The sequence below is a fragment of the Oculina patagonica genome, chromosome 5 (genome assembly GCF_052425735.1).
Source record: "Oculina patagonica isolate OP01 chromosome 5, crgOcupat, whole genome shotgun sequence".
NCBI classification, from domain to species: domain Eukaryota; kingdom Metazoa; phylum Cnidaria; class Anthozoa; order Scleractinia; family Oculinidae; genus Oculina; species Oculina patagonica.
This window is the reverse complement of record NC_135762.1, coordinates 22,361,988-22,384,313: the sequence shown is the minus strand read 5'-3', so window position 1 is coordinate 22,384,313 and position 22,326 is coordinate 22,361,988. Positions and strand designations below refer to the sequence as shown.

At 40.0% G+C, this 22,326-nt stretch overlaps 2 protein-coding genes across 2 annotated transcripts; both read left to right on the top strand.

Moving 5' to 3' along the window:
* The first annotated feature begins 1,728 nt into the window (after positions 1 to 1,728).
* Positions 1,729 to 18,555, top strand: LOC144653304 (Fanconi anemia group B protein-like). The gene is made up of 11 exons (XM_078513279.1): positions 1,729 to 2,771; positions 3,444 to 3,521; positions 3,837 to 3,942; positions 4,310 to 4,377; positions 4,826 to 4,903; positions 13,315 to 13,446; positions 14,180 to 14,222; positions 14,337 to 14,463; positions 14,670 to 15,135; positions 16,730 to 16,944; positions 18,094 to 18,555. Exons 1-11 carry the CDS (start codon positions 1,920 to 1,922, stop codon positions 18,491 to 18,493), a joined length of 2,565 nt encoding a protein of 854 aa, XP_078369405.1. The 5' UTR covers positions 1,729 to 1,919; the 3' UTR covers positions 18,494 to 18,555.
* Positions 18,556 to 21,071: 2,516 nt separating this feature from the next.
* On the top strand, positions 21,072 to 21,461 carry LOC144655066 (uncharacterized). The gene has a single exon (XM_078515285.1). The coding sequence runs from the start codon at positions 21,072 to 21,074 to the stop codon at positions 21,459 to 21,461; it is 390 nt and encodes a 129-aa protein (XP_078371411.1).
* Positions 21,462 to 22,326: the final 865 nt, after the last annotated feature.

Below are 22,326 nucleotides of genomic sequence, written 5' to 3'. Positions count from 1 at the left end.
TAATTTCTCAAGGGATTACTTTCCGCTGTGGGTGATCACTTGCGATTTCGTGGAAAAAACGTGACTTGTCACATTTACAAACGTTATATAACAATTTTAAAAGTGACATGTCAGCTTTCTTATCTCAACGCACGTGTGTCTGAAAGGCGATCTATAAAAAGCGTCGCACAAACAATGGATTGCGTAACTAAAACACGAATAAAAAATCACTAGCACTAACATCGCGTTGAGAGCAATGTTGCATGAATCGGCTTTACAACATGCGATAGTATCTACGCAGTTCGAGTGGAATTTCAGTCAAAGACAGCAAAATTCTTTCGTATTTCATCTTCAAATATAATTCGAAAGTATTCACTGTATATGTGGCTTTTGTTTAATCCTGGGTCTTGATATCCGACCCTCGCCGAGCCTAGACAAAACGCAGCTTGAGTGTAACGATTTGTTTACGCAATGTTTTCTCCGACAGTAGTCGGAAATATCCGTATTTTTTTTTCGTGCTTTTTCATGGAGCAATCGTAACGATACGGCCTTGAACACATTGAACGGCGGTCTACCTATAACAATTCAAATATAGCGTCGCAAAAACAAAGCGTCGAACGCATATTTTGCTGTTTCATTTGCTAATTTCGCTGCCGTAATCGACTGCCTCGAAAGGTCCTTGCAGTTTTAAAGTATAGAATTGTCAGATCTCGCTGAAATTTGCACTGTTTATTTGTGTAATGTTAAGGAATATGTGTATAAATACCCGGCGCGAACGAGCCATTTTTGACAAAATTATATGGCTGCATTTCCTCCGCGAAGATAGGAAATTGTTAAATTAAACTACAAAGAAACTGTAATGATAAGTTCGAAGAACAATGCACAGGATAAACCTTCGACTCATACTTCATGCAAAAACGTCGATATCTCGAAGAGACTTTGATTACTCCTGACAGGAAGCAATTCAGATCTGGCCGGTCAAGAGCTATATCCAAGACAAATTAAAGTATTTTCTTGGAATGGAGTTTTTGTTATGTTCCCCGTAGAGGCGCCAATTTTAAAGTGAACCCTTGCAGCGATGAGCGTGCAGTCATAATCCAATTTTAATAGAAGCCGAGGACAGCTTCCAGTTGATTTCTGATTCGATTAAAACTGCACGTGATCACACATTTAGGCTCGTTGCTGTAACAAGGAACAAAAATATGATTTTCAATCCGTAAAAAATATGAGTATCAGATGGTAAGTCCTTCCGAGGTGAAAACATCCTAAAAGTATGCAATACTCGGCGGTTTTTCCAATACTTTAGATGTTGTTCTGTTTGAAGAATGTATCCAATTAGAATTATTTTACTTGACTTTTGATTCTTTTCCAATATTTTTAATAGCTTGCTTTAAACCGGGCTTATGCGGTTATATTTAACGTTATACTTCACCTATTGTCATTATGGGCCAACCAGAGATATTGGCTCCCGAACCTGAAGTGAAAAAAAGTTTTTAAACGTATTTATGTGGTCAGTATGTTGGCTGTTTTCACAGTAATGCAAACTTAAAATTAAACGTTTTCATTAACGGTCTGTTATGCTCTCGCCACTCTTTTAACGCCCCTCCAATATTTTGATAGCGCCAAACACCCCCCAAACCCCACCCCAACCCCCATATTTCCTTTCTCTCGTGATAAACCGTTCGAAAACCGTGACTATTTATGAAACTATATCTTGGTAACAATATCTTTTTAAGGTAATCATATCTTTTTTTGTCATCATTTTGCAGAGCTGTGTTATTAACGGCTGCTGAATAAGCCCCCTCGGGCAAGGCCCTCTTCAAAAAGACCCCTCCCCCACCCCGACCCGGGACACGTTCAAAGGGTGACCGACGGGAAACTGGGGTTGAATCGACCAGAATTCCGCGGGAAATTCGTGTCATCTTGTCCTTCGATCAAACATGGCGTTTTTGGCTTCCAGGGGCGATGTTATACATTTTTCCATGCAAAATGGAGCCAACAACGGCGAAAAACAAATTGGAATTGACGTCTTTCACTTTTCCAAATCGTGCAGATCGTTCAGAAGAACTGCGAAGAAATCGTTACCTCTTGGAATTACAGGATCAAAGCTTGAATTTGTCTCTGTGAAGTGTTTAGTGAACTCAAATACAGGAATGTACCAAATGTGTTTGCTGCTACGCCAACCTCAAAGGAAGCCGTCCAGCACAGAAGAATTCCATGTTTTACTTCTGGAAGACTACGATTCAGTATTTGTACTTGGGAGTTTTGAGATTCAAGCTTCAAAGACATCGAGTATTGAATTTCATTTTATTGATGGTCCTTCAATTTGTTGGAGTTTACAGGGTTTATTGTACTTTGCGAGATATAATTCTGCGCTTGAGAAATTTACAACTGATTCCATAACTGTTGATAATTCGATGAATAAGCAACCAGGCGTTGATTTTAATCTCTTGTGGTGTGGATTATTAAAAAACCAAATGGTTGCCATGGGATCAAAGTCGGAAATGACAGATAGTGCAAGCTGTCTAACAAGATGGACATGTGTCAATCATCATCAAAATGATGTCCAAGAGATCCCATTGGTTCCAAATGTGTATGTTCCTATAACAACCTGCTGTTTTGTAAGAGAACCCTTCCAGGCAGTGAAGTCTGGGCGTATTAACTCTTCATTTGATGGACTGGATGTATATATAGCGACAAATCGGGGACAGCTGCTGAACTTTGTAAATGGATGCCACAAATACTGTTGGCAGTTGCCGTTCAGTGACCCATGCAGAATTTGGATGTTAGAGGTAATAAGCATGTAATCACATGAACAGGTTAGTTCACTCCTATATAGCTTATATATGGGTGTTACCCCTTCTTCCTAGACTGTTCACAGCCCTCTATTTTTTCATGTTTTTTTCGATCAATGAGCGTGCAGTGAGAACGGGGAGAGAACTGGACGCCAGCACAAATCGGAAGAAGCCTCCCTCCCCCCCCCCCCCCCGTGCGCTTGCCGATTCTCTCGCATTGTGTAAAATAGAGGCTGTGGACAGTCTACCTTCTTTCCAGGAGTACAGACAGCACAAAGTAGACTTAGAAATGTAAATAACAAAGAACTGTGTATGTGATGGGTATACACAAGGGTATACACATATATGTATATGCTCAGACACATGTGTGTATGTGCGTATAAGGTGCATATGGAATGGACGCTTATTTCTGAGGGTACTGTATGAAGCTGGAAGCTAATTATTTCTGATTGGCATGTACATTACCAAATGTACATTACCAATGTAGTACCAAAAGAGGTGGGTCAAAAATAAAAATAACACACCCCCTTTTCTCTTTCTTGCATTTTCTCTCCCTTTTTTGTTTCTTTACTACCCACCAGTTCACATAACACAAAAAAAAATTGTACTGATGATTTTATTCAAATGCTGCTCAATAGCATTTATTTTATAGTAATCTTTTACTTCCAGCTTGCACCCAATGAAGTCATGGTAATGGTGGCATCCCAAGCAAAGAAGGTTTGTGCCGTTGATTGCACAAAGAACAAGGTAAAGTTTAAAGCTCAGAACAAAATATATAAACAAAGCATTTTAAAAACAGGAAAACTGTTTCATAGTACCTATATGAAAATCCATCTGAAACATTTACTATTGAGAAACCTTTTGTCATGCACACTAGTGGATGAGTTTTGATTTGGACGTAAGCCCCCCTTTTCAACATTCCCCTCTCTCTATTAATCCCATTTTTCTCCCCCTCCCTCCCTCAAAAGGTCATGAAAATAAATCAGGAACTTTAACAACATTTTGAGTTCAGGATTAAATTATGATGTAATAAAATTGTGTAATATTATGTTTGATTTTTAGGTTTTAAAAGAGTGGAATGATGTTGAGTCTGTTCTCATAGATGATTTCCAGGAAACAGGAACTGAACAAGTTCTCTTTCTTCCATACAATCTCATCATATCAGAAAGTAAGGAGTTTCACTTTTCTTTTATACAAAGCTCCTCTCAGCATTATATTTCTCAATGAGTTTTAAAAAATGATGGCAAAAATATGAAGTATTTTGTACTCCTGGCTTTAAAGAAGCAAAGAAGTGGTTGAACACATGATGAAGTGGTGTGAAATCTGCAGTTAGTTTTGTCAACCTTTTATTGAAAAAGTTACCCTCGGCTGACATAACTTTTAGGAGTGCTTGTCTGCCATTTTAACACTACCCCTCCCCCCGTCTGCCATTTTAATACCACCCCTACCCCCATCCCCCACAACTTCCCCTATATCCTGGAAGACAACAGATTATTATTTTAACCCTATTGAATATCATCTTCCCGCTTTTTCAGGCGGGGAATTTTCCGACTTTTCTCTGATAGATTTTGCAAAAGGAATGACATCTGTTGAAGGCAATCAGGTTAGTCTGCAACAAAATATGCAAGGATTTCACAGAAGGATATTCATGCCCTGGCCACAGAATATTTCCGTTATATTTTTTATTATTTTTATTTTTTTGCAGGGCCTCACTGAATAACACCTTTGGTGATGTGAGCTCCCTGGGTAAAGAACATTATTATTATTATTTTCTTTGTTTCTTTTTTTAATACTTTTTCTGATGGCCACAAGTTTATCGGTTTTATTACTGTCAAGTTTTACCCTCATTAAATAAAGTCTTACTTACTTACTAACTTACTTACTTACTTGGAATTTTTAGAGGGGTGGAGGGGGTGGGGGTTGAAACCAGAAAAAAACCTTCCATGGGGAAGGTATGGATATGTTCTGGAACAACAAATTAAGTCATTTGTTACTGAATCATGTTTGGACCATAATTATGCCCTTTCATGTTCTATATTTTGTATTTTCAGGGTTCCTTTTCTGGCAAATCACAACCAGTGACAGATTCACTGCAGAAAACTGCAAGAGCTTTAAGGACAAGACTACAGGTCAGCTAGAATGTGCCATAATTGTCATATTCTATAAGATTCGAACTTTGGTCGGACACCGTACCTCACCGATTTCGCTGAAATTTGGCATGCAGTCTTGTTTTAGGGTCCTAACTACCAAATGGATATTAAAAAGTTTCAATTCTTTTTATTTTGGAAAATATCGAGAAGGCCGATTTGAAGCGTCCGTGACGGCCCGCCAACATGGCGGATCGAAGGTGTTCTTGTTAGTTCGACACTGAACCTGCCGTCACAGTTTCTCGATCATACTTGGCATAGTTATAAAGAACTATCTTTCTTCTTTCTATATATCAAAATAGATTTGGCAAATGTTGAGTTTGGATGATCAACGGCCAAGAAGTTCGAAGGTATGTTAACGATGTTTTGAACAGTCTCAAATTTACTACAAAATGAAAGGCTAATAACTCCACTGTTATCTCGATTTAGAAGTAGCCATTTACCATGAACAAAGCTTGTTCATTGGTGAATTGATTCCATTAATAAAAAAATTGGGGAAATGTAACCGTTAAGAATAAAAAATTATGGAACCTCTAGTAAATTGGCCATTTCAGCGCCATTTCAGCGGATCAGCTCATTTAACAGCAAATAATCGGGAGAAACATGAAAGGGTTACAGTCGTTTATAATAAGCAGTTTCCATGTATTCTTTGCTTATCTGAAACAAATACATGATCTTTGCCAAAGATATGGCGATTTTTGAGCGTACGATCGTTTCTCCAAATTTTTATGTCGGCAACTTTATTTTATTTGTTGTCGAGATTATACGCTGTTGTTATTCAATATTCGTTTCAAAAGAACTTCTGTTGCTCGCATTTCCCAAATCACTGTTTAAGAAATTGCCCATTCCGTAACAGGGTCATTCTTACTTTTTCTTTAAAAATTACTAGGAAAGCATGAATGTCATAGAACGGTTTTATACTAGTAAAAATACCTGTCAGACAAAAATTCAACTGTTTGTGTTATCTGGCTGTTTTCACAAATATGCAAATTTAGGAATTCTTAAAGTGCCTATCTTTAACTATTTCACGCTTAAAGATTCCTCTAAATCTTTTCGCCTACCTTTAGGACAAACGAAGTTTTGTGTCTCCAAGCAGAATGCTCGTTATCAGCAATGAAAGTCGAAGAGATACAGAAGCTCGAGTAAAATTCTAACTGCTGTGAAATGAACATCGTTTGAGCTTGACGTGTATTTATAGATTGCTCATTTAACAGCAAATAATCGGGAGAAACATGAAAGGGTTACAGTCGTTAATAATAAGCAGTTTTCAGGTATTCTTTGCTTATCTTAAACAGATACGTGATCTTTGCCAAAGATATGGCGATTTTTGAGCGTACGATCGTTTCTCCAAATTTTTATGTCGGCAACTTTATTTTATTTGTTGTCGAGATTATACGCTGTTGTTATTCAAGTATTCGTTTCACAAGAACTTCTGTTGCTCGCATTTCCCAAATCACTGTTTAAGAAATTGCCCATTCCGTAACAGGGTCATTCTTACTTTTTCTTTAAAAATTACTAGGAAAGCAAGAATGCCATAGAACGGTTTTATACTAGTGAAAATACCTGTCAGACATAACTGCAACTGTTTGTGTTATCTGGCTGTTTTCATAAATATGCAAATTTAGGAATTCTTAAAGTGCCTATCTTTAACTATTTCACGCTTAAAGGTTCCTCTAAATCTTTTCGCCTACCTTTTGGCCAAACGAAGTTTTGTGTCTCCAGGCAGAATGCTCGTTATCAGCAATGAAAGTCGAAGAGATACAGAAGCTCGAGTAAATGAGTGTCTATGAGTGTCTCGAGTAAATGAGTGTACATTACAATTCTAACTGCTGTGAAATGAACATCGTTTGAGCTTGACGTGTATTTATAGATTGCGCTCGAGCTCCGTTAATTAAGTTTATTCATTTGGCGATCAGATAAAATCAATGAATGATCAGAGTTATTAAAGTCCATTTCTAAGCACGAGAGACACGGAAGTTTGTTTCAGAAGCATTTATGCATAGAAATACCGGTTTATTTTTGAGAGGTAAATCTGCATTTATAATAGCTGGGAGTTTGGGGTGTTTTTTGGTGTTGTTGTTTTTTTTTTTTTTTTTTGAGGGGCTCGGGGGGGGGGAGGGGGTGTGGAAGTGGTGCCTTGGTATCCTCTTTTGTTCTTTTACACAGTGGCCTGAATTTGGAACCGTTCGGGGAATGGATTATCAATTACTCTTCGTTATGCCATGTCACCCCTTAATGTGGGAGCGCCGCGCCTCAATTCACGATAAAAAAATTTATGGCCGCCCGGTCCATTTATGTAGTTCTCCGCCAGGTCTCTCAATAGGCAGGTTACGAGCCTAGTGGCCCATCCGGCCGGAGCTCATACCGGTTTCCGCAACGTGAAACGACAACGAGTATTTTTTACTCCACCCGGATGGGATGCTATTCCATCGCAGGGTTACCTCCCTTCCCGAAAAGCTAAAGATTGACTGGCAATCTTTTTTTAACCTGGGTAAGGAAAGGGACTCTGGGAGTTGAGAGGCTTTCCAAAGAACTTAACGCATTGTCCCCCAAAAGCTCTATCCAGGACTGTTTGGTCCAGAGTCCAGCGCAGTGACAATTATTAGGCCATCACGCTCCCCAACCGTGAAAGAAAGTGCAAAAATCTGCTTGTATAAGCCCTGGGGTTGTACAGTTTGGTACAAAATGTGGGCTTTTAAATGTGTTAATTAAGTTTATTCATTTGGCGATCAGATAAAAATCAATGAATGATCAGAGTTATTAAAGTCCATTTCTAAGCACGAGAGACGCGGAAGTTTGTTTCAGAAGCATTTATGCATAGAAATACCGGTTTATTATTGACTGACGCGGTTAAAAAATACTCGGCTTCTAGCGGTAAATCTGCATTTATAATAGCTGGGAGTTTTTTTTTTTTTTTTTTTTGGTGTTGTTGTAGGAAGGCGGGGGGAGGGGGTGGAAGTGGTGCCTCCGAATCCTCTTTAGATCTCTGACACAGTGGTCTGAATGTTGAACAAAAGAGCTCATCTGTTAATAAGCATAATGCGAGCTGATTTTGAAATGAACATGACTTTACGTTTGTGTCATCAGTAATTATCGTGTTCGAAGAAGGCGTGGCTTACTCGCGGCAAGAACAACATGACAGTGAAGCTAACACGTTTTCCTCATTGATTTGAAATGAATTTCGAATCAATTCTTTTTTGGGGAAAGTTAAAAGATACAAATGTTTTTCGTCCAGATTTTTACAAAAAAAAGCAGGTGAGAACTTGGCTGTTTTTGTTATCTCGGACTTTTTTTTATTAAAGTCGAACCTCTCGAGCTCCATAAGGACACCTCTCGTGATGCGTCATGACTTACATCACGTATGTCCTTATCGCCGACCTAGCTAGGTTCGGGGGTGGAAGCGGAATCATTGGACTTTGGATATTCATGATTCCTGTCTTGTTTTACCTCAATGATTCATGATTCATGTATAAGTTTTATTCGATATTCATGATTCATTTTTCATTCTTTTCATCCAGTTTTCAAAATAACGTGTTACCAGTTTCTGTTGTTTTGCACTTACATGCTGGTTGCACATTCCGGTTCCCTGCTAACAGTCTCCTTTTACAAGTGGAGACTCCTCTTGCACAGAATTATGCCGGAAGCCGATTTAAAATATTTTCAGTCGTCATATTATTTCTTAATATTCACTGTGTGTAACATACTTGATCACTGTAAAGTACCGGTAAGGGATGAAGATGTGAAGCGAAGGGTGCATTCGTGTTTCCATTGTTTTCCTATAGGGGGGTCTGGGGGCATGCTCCCCCAGGAAATTTTGAAAAATTAGATGCTCAGAAATGCGATTTCAGGCCATTTCTGGAATATATTTGTTAAGAATTTAGTAAAATGACCCATCAGTTTAATTTTTGTTACATTCTATATTCACAAGCATTCAATATCGATGGAAGCATTCATTTGTTATTCATGATTCTTTTAGCCATCTCCGTTATTCATGATTCCCAAGTTTTAAACACAAAGATTCATGATTCCTACTAATTTTACAGCTATGATTCATGATTCATGATTCCGCTTCCACCCCCGAAGCTAGGTGAAGAAAGGGCCGGGACTACCGTAATTACTCGAATAAGCGCCGCGGCGCTTATTAAATTTTTCACGCCTCCAGTGCGACGCTTATTAAAAAGTTTGACGCCACAAAAAATCTAATCCTTTACATTTATTAAAATAGGGTCCCCTGATTGCCAAAAGTCGTCTCTTGCTGAAGATTGTACTGAAGAATGTTCAATAGAAAAACTAAGCGGTAAAACAAGCACTTTGAACTGCAGAACGTCGCTTTTGATGGAAAGAAATGTCCAAGTTTGTTTAAGAGTTGCTTTGTAGTTCAGTTTCTAGTTAAACATGCAGATTTCCTTGAATAAGCGCCGCATCGGGACTGCGGCGCCGGGGGCGGCGCTTATTCGAGGGCGGCGCTTATTCGGGGGCAGCGCTTATTCGAGTAGATACGGTATGATAGTACAGAGGCTTTCCGAAGAACTCAACGCAATATCCCCCCAAAGCTCGAACCGGGATTTAAAAATCTCAAAAAAGTGTTAATATGAATTGTAAATCCACTCATAGCGGTCTGGCCTTACTAAAACCTGGAGAGAGAAAAGACAGTGGGCAGATAAATGAAAGCTGTTCGAGAGTACGCTGTTGAGCAGATTCTGTGAAATTCCCCTTTTTATCCTTTTCTCTCATAAGCCCTCCCAATTCAAGGCCCATATATTTCTTCCAAGTCAACTGTCAAAGTTTAAGGCCACTTTTTTCCTGCCAGGTTACCGTCTTGAGAGTTTTAAATTTTATTAAATCTTGGTGACACTGTCCCTTTAATTCATTAATGTAATTCAAATCAGTTTATAAAAACGTTTTTCAGAAAACAAGAAGTTTTTTTAATTTCGCTTTAAGCCACCGCACCCCAACCACGGATATAAGACCTACCACATTTAAAAGCCCACATTTCGTACCAAACTGTACAACCCCAGGGCTTATACAAGCAGATTTTTGCACTTTCTTACACGGTTGGGGAGCGTGATGGCCTAACAATGGTCACTGCGCTGGACTCTGGACCAAACAGTCCTGGATAGAGCTTTTGGGGGACAATGCGTTAAGTTCTTTGGAAAGCCTCTCAACTCCCAGAGTCCCTTTCCTTACCCAGGTTAAAAAATGATTACCAGTCAATCTTTAGCTTTTCGGGAAGGGAGGTAACCCTGCGATGGAATAGCATCCCATCCGGGTGGAGTAAAAAATACTCGTTGTCGTTTCACGTTGCGGAAACCGGTATGAGCTCCGGCTGGATGGGCCACTAGGCTCGTAACCTGCCTATTGAGAGACCTGGCGGAGAACTACATAAATGGACCGGGCGGCCATAAATTTTTTTATCGTAAATTGAGGCACGGCGCTCCCACATTAAGGGGTGACATGGCATAACGAAGAGTAATTGATAATCAATTCCCCGAACGGTTCCAAATTCAGGCCACTGTGTAAAAGAACAAAAGAGGATACGAAGGCACCACTTCCACACCCCTCTCCCCCCTCCCCCCCCCCCCCCGAGCCCCCTCAAAAAAAACAACACCAAAAAAACACCCCAAACTCCCAACTATTATAAATGCAGATTTCCCGCTCAAAAATAAACCGGTATTTCTATGCATAAATGCTTATGAAACAAACTTCCGTGTCTCTCGTGCTTAGAAATGGACTTTAATAACTCTGATCATTCATTGATTTTTATCTGATCGCCAAATGAATAAACTTAATTAACAGAGCTCGAGCGCAATCTATAAATACACGTCAAGCTCAAACGATGTTCATTTCACAGCAGTTAGAATTTTACTCGAGCTTCTGTATCTCTTCGACTTTCATTGCTGATAACGAGCATTCTGCCTGGAGACACAAAACTTCGTTTGGCCAAAAGGTAGGCGAAAAGATTTAGAGGAATCTTTAAGCGTGAAATAGTTAAAGATAGGCACTTTAAGAATTCCTAAATTTGCATATTTGTGAAAACAGCCAGATAACACAAACAGTTGAATTTTTGTCTGACAGGTATTTTCACTAGTATAAAACCGTTCTATGGCATTCTTGCTTTCCTAGTAATTTTTAAAGAAAAAGTAAGAATGACCCTGTTACGGAATGGGCAATTTCTTAAACAGTGATTTGCGAAATGCGAGCAACAGAAGTTCTTGTGAAACGAATATTTGAATAACAACAGTTAAATGAGCGATCTATAAATACACGTCAAGCTCAAACGATGTTCATTTCACAGCAGTTAGAATTTTACTCGAGCTTCTGTATCTCTTCGACTTTCATTGCTGATAACGAGCATTCTGCTTGGAGACACAAAACTTCGTTTGTCCTAAAGGTAGGCGAAAAGATTTAGAGGAATCTTTTAGCGTGAAATAGTTAAAGATAGGCACTTTAAATGTCTTTAAGAACTCCTAAATTTGCATATTTGTGAAAACAGCCAGATAACACAAACAGTTGAAGTTATGTCTGACAGGTATTTTCACTAGTATAAAACCGTTCTATGGCATTCTTGCTTTCCTAGTAATTTTTAAAGAAAAAGTAAGAATGACCCTGTTACGGAATGGGCAATTTCTTAACCACAGTGATTTGGGAAATGCGAGCAACAGAAGTTCTTGTGAAACGAATACTTGAATAACAACAGCGTATAATCTCGACAACAAATAAAATAAAGTTGCCGACATAAAAATTTGGAGAAACGATCGTACGCTCAAAAATCGCCATATCTTTGGCAAAGATTATGTATTTGTTTAAGATAAGCAAAGAATACCTGAAAACTGCTTATTATAAACGACTGTAACCCTTTCATGTTTCTCCCGATTATTTGCTGTTAAATGAGCTGATCCGCTGAATTGGCGCTGAAATGGCCAATTTACTAGAGGTTCCATAATTTTTTATTCTTAACGGTTACATTTCCCCAATTTTTTTATTAATGGAATCAATTCACCAATGAACAAGCTTTGTTCATGGTAAATGGCTTGTTCTAAATCGAGATAACAGTGGAGTTATAAGCCTTTCATTTTGTAGTAAATTTGAGACTGTTCAAAACATCGTTAACATACCTTCGAACTTCTTAGCCGTTGATCATCCAAACTCAACATTTGCCAAATCTATTTTGATATATAGAAAGAAGAAAGATAGTTCTTTATAACTATGCCAAGTATGATCGAGAAACTGTGACGGCAGGTTCAGTGTCGAACTAACAAGAACACCTTCGATCCGCCATGTTGGCGGGCCGTCACGGACGCTTCAAATCGGCCTTCTCGATATTTTCCAAAATAAAAAGAATTGAAACTTTTTAATATCCATTTGGTAGTTAGGACCCTAAAACAAGACTGCATGCCAAATTTCAGCGAAATCGGTGAGGTACGGTGTCCGCGAACTTTTAAAAAAGCTCGAAAATTATGGAGTATTACACATAAGTGCTTTTGTAATAATATTGATAAATAGTAAGTCTACATCTGTCAGAGGCCAAAACCCAGACTAAAGCTATGAATCTGTAAAATCCAAAAAGAAAACAAAATTTGCATTTAGTTTAAAGCATTACGTATAAGCGAAACTTGTAATCCTATTTAGTTTATTGTTAGAGTATGTAAATCCTTATATTGTTATCCTAGGTATAACCATTTTATATGGGAATACCAATAAATTGTTGTTGTTGTTGTTTTCCTTTCCTTCCTTCCTCCCCCCCCCCCCCTCCTCTTCCCAGCACCCATTCCTGTTGCTCAGTGTCCAGCTTTGCAGGAATGGTGCTATTTTTGCCTGGTATGTAACCTTTTGATGTTTCACTGAAAGGTACAATAAACAGACCCCTTACTGAGAGTCACACGTTTTATTCTATTTGAACTTTGATGCCGAGACCTTTGAGTTTGATCTGTAATTTTGAGGTGATCCAGGTGATCTTTGATGTCTTTGACTGAGCTTGTTAGGACTGACTTCTTGATATCATTGCCCGGGGGCTACTTGAAAAGGTTTAATACGAGGAGGCTCTGCCATGAGGTCCAACCCCTTACCCTTTTATATACCATTTTGACATGACATATGCCTAAAACAGGAAGTTTTATTGTGATACAGCCATTAGGTGCGTCTGTTCGAAATATTTTTTATTAAAGGTCACCAAATACCTATAAAATGACAGATTTCCCTACCCTTTCACATACCTAAACTTGTGAAATTCCTACCCTTTTACATACCTGAAGCATGAAAAAGGTACCCCTTCTGGGCAGAGCCTCCCTGTATAGGCCATTATAGGGAGTGTCCCCCCCCCCCCACCCCTGGGTATCATTGAATGTTTTAAAACATGGTTATTGACCGCCCTATTAAAATGGTTTCTTTTTCAGGCAAGAGCATCCAGTCTACATGAGGCTAAAATGGAGTGTCATGAAAAACTTAAAATGGTAGAACACTGCTGTAAAGTGTTAAAAGATTTAACTTGTTCCTATCATCCAAGCAATGAGGAAAAAGAGACAAAGGTAAGAATGGCAAAAGAGATGTTGGACCAACTTTCCATTGAGTGTGGAGTGATGTGCAACAGAAAGGCATAGGCACACAACCCACATGGGAATACAAGGTTAAAGCTGATTTAACGTCCATACTGCACAATCTCAGGGTTTGTTTTCATTTCCGTTTTGAATTTGTTGATACATTACTCTTCGGTAATAGCTGTGTACATGAAGTTTTTAGTCCGCCATTAGGTCTTTACATTCAGAAATGCTCATTAGGCTGAAATGTTGGTTTGGCATAATATTGTTGAAGTTCTTCTACTCATTATTATTGTTTTGCAAGGATATCTGGTTTTAATAATGAAGAAAAAGATAAGTTTGTCCTGGAATTTTTTAATTTTGCTAGCAAACATTCCTTCTTGTGAGGCTCACACGAACATAAAAGGTGGAGTTTGCACAGTACAAACTGGAAATTATCTTTAATACATTGGACTTCAAATCTAGAACTCTGGGTTTGAGTGCTGACTGGGCTATTAGGAGAACCTGACATACCGTTTGTGGAGGCTGCATTTTAGCTTGCTGCAAGGAATAATGATCACATTCAAGTCAATATTGCTTTATTAATCTTGAGTGTTAAATTTTTTACAAAACATATCACCATGGAAACCGTTGCCAATCTTGAGCTTTGTCCCTCATTTAAACTTTAATTGTTTATTTCATTCCTAAGACAACACACAAATGTATTTTAAATATTCCTCTTTAGTTTTCAGGTCTGTATTGTCTCTTGGAAGGAGATCTCGGTGAAGGTAGGTGGATATGTAAATGAAATGATTCATAATATGCTATGCCCGTCTCTGAATATGATTGTAAAACAGTTGTTCAATTTAAATCAGTTCTGTTTTCATCCCTGCTTTTTTCAGTCAAGCAAAATACCAGTAAACCTGTGAGATCAGTTGCTAAATCAGTGCTGACTGTAAAGGAAATATGGCAGCGTATTGTGTATGACCAGTGGATTGTTGGTGTTGATTTGGAGAACACTGGTGAAAGGTACCTTTAAACCGTAACATCTTTTTGATGCATGTATCCTTTAATTTCCAAAATTGATCAAAGACTTATTTCCTCTAACAATATCAGTGCATTGTCAAGCAGGCAGGTGACAGGAATAAAGAAAACCATCAACATGTACAATATACTATTTAATTGTGTGATGTACCAACAGGTTCTCGTTACTTACTATTTTGTTAACATTTCAGTGCTGTGTCTGATCTTACACTTGGACTTGTGAGCTGCCAACCTGAAGATACTTCATATTCATCCAAGTCTGTGTTCTGTGGTGACAACAACCGCCATTGTAAGCAGCTGCAAAAATCAACACCTTCTCAATCTCAAATGTCACCATCTTCAAAGAGAAAAAGACTTGACAGTGCAAAAACAACAGAAAATTCCAAGCAACTGTTACCAGGCAACCAAACAAGATTGACAGCAGTAACTTCCTTGCCGAGATTCACATGCCTTGATAGTTGTTTGATGTCTGTTGTAGTTACATGGACAAGTCACCATGGCGATGGCAGCCTTGATTGTTGTTCCACGCACTGTGGACATATAACATTGTTTACTAAACAGATTATGGATGGCAGTGTACGGGTAAACAGTAGCTTGGATCACAAGTCAATACAACAGGATATTGCAGCATTGAGATCGGTCTCCGTAGAAACTGAGGTAATAAAAAATGTAATGTGGCTTTAATAGGCCTGGTGTCACGGTAGGTTTAGACCTTATAAGCAGATTTTAACCCCTTGTATTTCAGGCCGGACCTTAATCAACAGGTCAAACACATCAATTTGACGCTTTCCCTTTAGCTGCACGCACGCGCGCTTCTTTTTAATTCCGTTAACTTCGAAATTTATCTAGCGTATTGCTTTTCAATGCAATGTAACGTATGATTTGTAACAGGCACGTTTTAAATCACTGTAAACTTTCATAACCGTCACACTGACGATGACAGATGTACCGTCGAAACATGTTTGTGAAAATTAAAAAAGTTGTATTATTTTTGAAAATTTTTTTTTTCTTTTTTTACCCCGTAGCAATAAAATGGTTTGTTTATTCTATCAACCCGATTTAGCTTTCGAATGCTCCTTCATGTACGATGCTGGCTTTAGAGATAGACACGAAAGTCATCGATCGATTATGGCTCTCAATGTCCACTTTTTTGGCGGTCGATTACTTTCTACACGTAATTTTCAGCCACATTTTGTTTCATTGCTTCTTGTTTTTCTTTTCAAACCTCTTTAAATTTTAAAGGCCGCCTTTATACGGCCGCCTTTATACGGCCTTCTTGCTTCACTATGGCCGCCATGTTGCGCGACTCCGTACGTACGTACGTGCCCGCGAACCATGCCGCTATCCATGTTGACCATGAAAACTCATTTCGATAGCGTTCCTTCTTTCATGGTTACGCTTAGGAGCTCCGCTATAAACTTTTTCCATAACAGGTACAAAGAGGTGCTTACACCAGGAGTTTTGGCTTCAGGCAAAGAGTTCCTTTTTAGGTGTTGATCATGTTACTTGCCACAAAGAAGGCTGTTAATTTAATCTGACATTTCATTTTATGAATTATTAAAAAGCTATCTGCACTTATTGCGGACCTATAACGTTACAGAAAATTTAGAGGATTTGTTGCCGCTCACGACTCAAGCTTCATTCTTCATGCTTTACTTATCTTTTTGGCAGAGAAAATATCCCGCACTGTGATTTTAACCCGGGGGGGGGGGGGGTACTTGGGTCAATCTTTGTTGGGTAAGTGCCGCTGGCCTCTCAGAACCCCTACCCTATTATAGTCATATTCTATGGCCAATTATAGACCCCATCTTAGTCACTTTTAGGTAAATGTAATTTTCACGACCCCAACTTAGTCACTTGCGTGTACCGTACAAATCCTTTTAACTAAGTCATTCTAAAATGAATTGACACATTTAATAAACTGAATGAAGAAATAAATACAAAGTAATAAATAAATACGGTAACATTATTTTTCGGTGAATCTTTCTGTTTATAAATCACAACTTGCCAGAATTTTCTTACTCTCAAAATCCCGGAAAAGTGTGACCCCATTCTAGTCATCCTATAAAAAATGCTTGAAAAGATGACCCCATTTATAGTGAGTCCAGTCATGAAAATGCGACCCCATCCAGCGGCATATCCCCATTAGCCCATTTATAGGAAGTGCCCCCCTCCCCCCCGGGTATTTTAATATGTTGCACCAAATATTTCTTTTTTTGGCATAAATTTAATGCTTGTTCTTTATATGCAGCTTGTATTACAGAGCAGTATTTCAAGACCACACTACATTACTGCACTTCTGAAAAGTTCAATGGGAAAGGTGCCAATAGTTCATGTGGGAACTGGTGACCATGAGGACATTTTTGGCCAACTTCTGTCGGTTCTCCATGATAATGGCCCTCTGGGTGGTGCAGGAATTGTTCTGAAGGATGAGCTAAAAGAGGGAAAAATAATCCTCATAACAAGGTAATGTTTAGTTATTCACCCTCGTCTTTCAAGTGGTTTATTTTGTTCATTAAGCTGTCAGTCAGTATGCGCGCTGTAATTGATCAATTTTACAGGCTACAATGCGGTCAATCTCGTTCCCAGAGCCTGTGTTCCCCTTGACCAGCGGTAGGAAATCTCAACGGCACTGGACGAATCCAAAACCGGAACCAGGAAATCCTGGTTCTGGTTTAATTGTGCGTGTACGTGTGTGCCGGAGGTTGTGGTGAAACGAACAAGTTTTCAACAGCCAATCAGATTCAGACGCCTTTGTGGCGGGCTTTCCCTGGTGCAGACCAGAAGGATCACGCCCTCTGGGGACAAGATTGCAATGCGGGTCCGCCTCTCAAGTGCTTGGCTTGAAAGGTTATCCTTTTTTAAAGCGAGAGTTAAACCGTTTTGACGGTCGTCTGTACTGTAAAATGTGTCACGATAAAAACTTGGTCCGTATCTTACAAGACGGGATTTGTTTCTCCAATACCGAGCGTGAAAAATTGCTTATCAATTGGGGGGTGGGGGAGAGGTTTAAAGGTTCGTGAATGCTTTATGTTTCCTCTATTATCTCTTGGAAGTTTTTACATGGTTGCCACAGATATCAAAATTTACTGACTTTTCCCTGATAAAAATCACACCTGACCAAACGAAAATCAGATATAGTTGCAGCCTCCAACCTCCATTTTCAAAAGAAAACAACGCAGAGATCACATTAAAATTGACCTGAAATATTTCTTCCAGGCTTCAATGGTGTTACATCAGCAGTGATACAATATCAATTTTCCTTGCTTTTTCTTCAATGTTAGTTTTCTCTGACCCAATTAAATATTCACTGGCTTTTCCCTGTCCTTGAATAATTTTATTTTTCCCTGACCATTTCCCTACCTGTGGCAACCCTGTTTTAAACAATCTAAAACGCTTTCACAAGTTTGTAGCGCAAAGTGTCTTAAATCTTTCAGAATTTGTTTGCCAGTGTTTGGAATGTTTACAACGAATAGGAAAGGAGGATTGGTGGAAAAAATATAAGACTGGAACATGATATTATTAGGTTAACTTAAAACTTCTATATTTTCTCTTTCTTTTTCCTTCTTCAACTCTTATGTTTCAAAGTTATTCTTATTAAATTCCTGTCCTTAGAAACAAGAATCAAGTTTACCTGCTGCTTCATACACTTCGACAAGTTCTACCGGATGATGTACAAATTCTGGCGGATCCAGTACTGGACTTGACTAGTGTTAAAAACAGCTTGCGTGCCCTTAATCAAGAGATCACAAACTTTCAGCAGAATCTTCACAAGCTGACTCAAACGCCTAGCAAATCCCATGCCAGTTTATACACCGTTGATGGGCGTGGCCTTGAACGGAGAGGCGAGGACAGCGATGGGATCAAAGCTCTACGGGAAGGTTTTGACCGAAAACGGGAGAGAGAGGTGTTAGGAAAAGAAGAAAGCTCAAATGAGCTATCTGACTTTACAAAGCTATGGCATGATTTTGTTGAGGATCAAATCACAACTGACATTGCGGTAGCAGAGACCTGACATTGTCATTAGTTAAATGAAAATTGTTGTCAAGTTGAGGAAGTAATAAAACTCAAGCTATATGGGAACTTTTTCTTTACAATATTTGCCTCATTAGCATAATAGTGCAGTGGGCCGTTCTTGAAACAGCTACTGCGTCCCTTGCAGTCTGACTTGCAGCCGCATTTAGTAAGCTCAATAACAACTTGGGGTGCAGGGAGAGACAGGCACATAACGGGAACGTATGCTCCTCGGTGTCCGCTCCAGCCATTCTCTTTAATGGTTGGAATATCTGGGCAGCTGGCAGTATAGGATTTGTAGCGTATGGCCATGAAGTTTGCGCGCATGATTTGGTAGGCCCCGCTTTGCAGTACACTTGGCAGACAAATTTCTCAAGGTCAATATGGTGCCCTCAGATAACGTAAGTTCCATAAGGAATTCACCACCCAAGTATACGTAGTTAGAGAGAAAAATCTAGCACGAGGTCAATATGCTGCCCTCACTGAGATAACATGAGTTCCATAAGGGACTCACCACCCAAGTAAGTGAGACAATAATCTTGCAGGCTATAATAATGCTATAATAATGTAGCAGGATATTACCTGTGAATAATCGAATTATCACGGCACGGTTCAACTCACGATATATTTAAACTAGCATTGTTCAAGTGTATGCCCCCACAAACGATGCTGATGAAGAGGCGAAAGATGTCTTCTATGAGCAGGTGCAAAACGTCCTTGACAAAATACCAAAACATGATATAGTGATCTTGATGGGGGATTGGAATGCGAAGGTTGGGGATAAACAAGATGGAGAAGAAGGAGTGGTGGGCCGCCATGGACTGCATGGGGAAAGGTCAGAGAATGGGGAACGCTTCGTCGAATTGTGTGCAAGCAACAATATGGTCATCACAACAACTTTGTTTCCACACAAGGATATCCACAAGCACACATGGGTATCACCAGACACCCGCACCAAGAACCAGATTGATCATGTGGCTGTCTGTGGAAAGTTTAGAAGATCAGTGCTAGACACCCGTGCATTTCGTGGGGCCGATGCCAACAGTGATCACCACTTAGTCGTCGCGAAGATCAAGTTGCGGCTGTGCAGAGTGGAGAAGAAGGCAAACAGATTGAAGAAGTACAACACCGCCAAACTCAAAGTGCCTGATGTGGCCCAGAAATTTAAAATCGAGCTTCGAAATAGGTTCAGCTGCCTGGCAGATGGTGAGGCTAACAACAGTGATGACCAGGCTCAAGTCCAAGATCTGGAAGATGACTGGAACAAGATCAAGGAAACGTACCAAAAGACAGCTGAAAAGGTTCTGGGGTTTCGGTCAAGGTCAAACAAACAATGGATTAGTGCTGAGAGTTGGAAGGAAATAGATAACAGGAGAGAGCTGAAAAGGAAAATAGATTCCACCAGGTCAGAAAGGGCTAGGCAACGGCTTAGAAACGCATATACAGCCAAAGACAAGGAGGTGAAGAAACAACTAAAGAAAGACAAGAATGACTGGGCAGAGAAGGTCGCCGAGGAAGCACAGAAAGCCGCGGAGCAGGGCAACCTCAAAACAGTTTATGATGCTACCAGAAAACTGTCAACCAAGAAGGGCAAGAACATAGACATGATAAAGAGCAAAGATGGAGTGCTGCTGACAAAACAAGATGAAATTCAAAAACGATGGAAGGAGCATTTCCTTGAAGTTTTGAATCGTAGAGCACCTGAAGATACAGGAGAGTTTGATGAGGAGGATGAATCTGAATCGGAAATTGATGTCGATGCACCAACAAAGGCAGAAATTTCCGCTGCTCTTAAAGAGATGAAGAACGGAACGGCTGGGGGAGTTGATAGTCTGACCATTGAGATCCTGAAAGCGGACTTAGATACTTCCGTGGATGTCTTGTATTACTTCCTGCATAAGGTGTGGACGCAAGAGCAAATACCGAAGGACTGGCAGCGAGGATTGATAGTAAAACTTCCAAAGAAAGGCGATCTAACCGAATGCAACAACTGGAGGGGCGTAACGCTTATGGTGGTTGCAGCAAAAGTTATGGGCAGAATCATAATCACACGAATAAGGGATGGAATTGATAATAGACTGCGGCAAGAACAGGCAGGCTTCAGAAAGGGCCGCGGTACAACGGAGCAAATCTTTTTATTGCGCAATATCATCGAACAGTGTATTGAATGGAACGCCAACCTCTATGTGTGCTTCGTTGACTTCGAGAAAGCATTTGATTCTGTAGATCGCGCTGTACTGTGGAGGATTATGAGAAGCTACAGCATTCCTGAGAAGATTGTGAAGATGGTGAAAGTGATGTACAGCGGAAGTGAGTGCGCGGTAACGGATGGGTCAGGTGTGTATGATTGGTTTGAGATCAAGACCGGTGTTAAACAGGGTTGCTGTATGTCTGGGTTTCTTTTCCTGCTTGTTGTGGACTGGGTTGTGAGGAAGACCACCGAACATGGGAACACAGGCATCAGATGGAAGTTCAACAACTTCCTAGAAGATCTTGATTTTGCCGACGACCTAGCCCTGATCTCAAGCAGTGGAAGGCATATCCAGGCTAAAGTCAGCAACCTGGAGTGATATGCAAAAATGACAGGCCTCAGAATCAATGCAGCAAAGACCATGATGATGAGCTGGAACAACCCCGCAGGCAGAAAGGTCCAGGTCGATGGAAAAGAGCTAGAAGAGGTGTCAAAATTTGTGTATCTAGGAGGAACAGTGACCCAGGAAGGGGGTTCGGACGAAGACATCAAAAGCAGACTTGGAAAAGCCAGAGCAGCATTCAGCAAGCTTAGAAACATATGGAAAAGCAGCCAGATGAAACTAACAACTAAGCTGAAGATATTTAAGTCCAATGTTGTATCTGTCCTGTTATACGGATGTGAAACTTGGCGTATGACTAAACGAGATGCGACCAAGCTGGACGTATTTCTGCATAAAAGTCTGAGAAGGATTATGAAGATCTATTGGCCTATGTAAATATCAAACGAGGAGATTCGAAAACGGGCTAACATCAGCACCATCAGCGAGCAAATCTTCCGGCGGCGCTGGAAGTTCATCGGCCACATCCTCAGAATGGATCCAAGCAAACATCCCAAGACGGCATTAACATGGGCCCCAGAGGGAAGGCGAAGGCGTGGCAGACCGAGAGAGACTTGGCGAAGAACTGCAGAAAGAGAAAGAGCGGCTTTGGGTTTTGGCTCGTGGAACCAGGCAGCGGTGGCTGCCCGTGACCGTGCAGCATGGCGGAGAAGAATGTCCGGCCCTATGCCCACTTAGGGCTTTGGCCGTAAGTCAAGTAAGTCAATGTAGCAGGATGTTAATATGCTGTCCTCAGATAACATGGGTTTGATAAGGAATTCATCACCGAAGTAGAACATGATAATTTAGCACGAGGTTAATATGCTGCCCTGAGATAAGATGAGTTCCCTAAGGAACTCACCACCCAAGTAAGACAGAATAATCCAGCACGAGGTCAATATGCTGCTCTCAGATAACGTGAGTTCCATAAGGAACTCACCCCCAAGTAAGTAAGACAGAATAATCTAGCACGAGGTCAATATGCTGCCTTCAGATAACGTGAGTTCCTTAGGGAACTCACCACCTAAGTAGGACATAATAATCCAGCATGAGGTTTAAATGCTGCCCTCAGATAACAAGAGTTCGACAAGGAACTCACCACCCAAGTTAGTCAGAACAATCTAGGGCAAAGTTGATATATTTTGCTCATCGATAACGAGAGTTCCACAAGGAACTCACAGATAACATGAGTTCCATTAGGAACTCACCACCCAAGCAGGACAGAATGATCTAGCATGAAGTCAATATGCTGTCATCAGAAAAC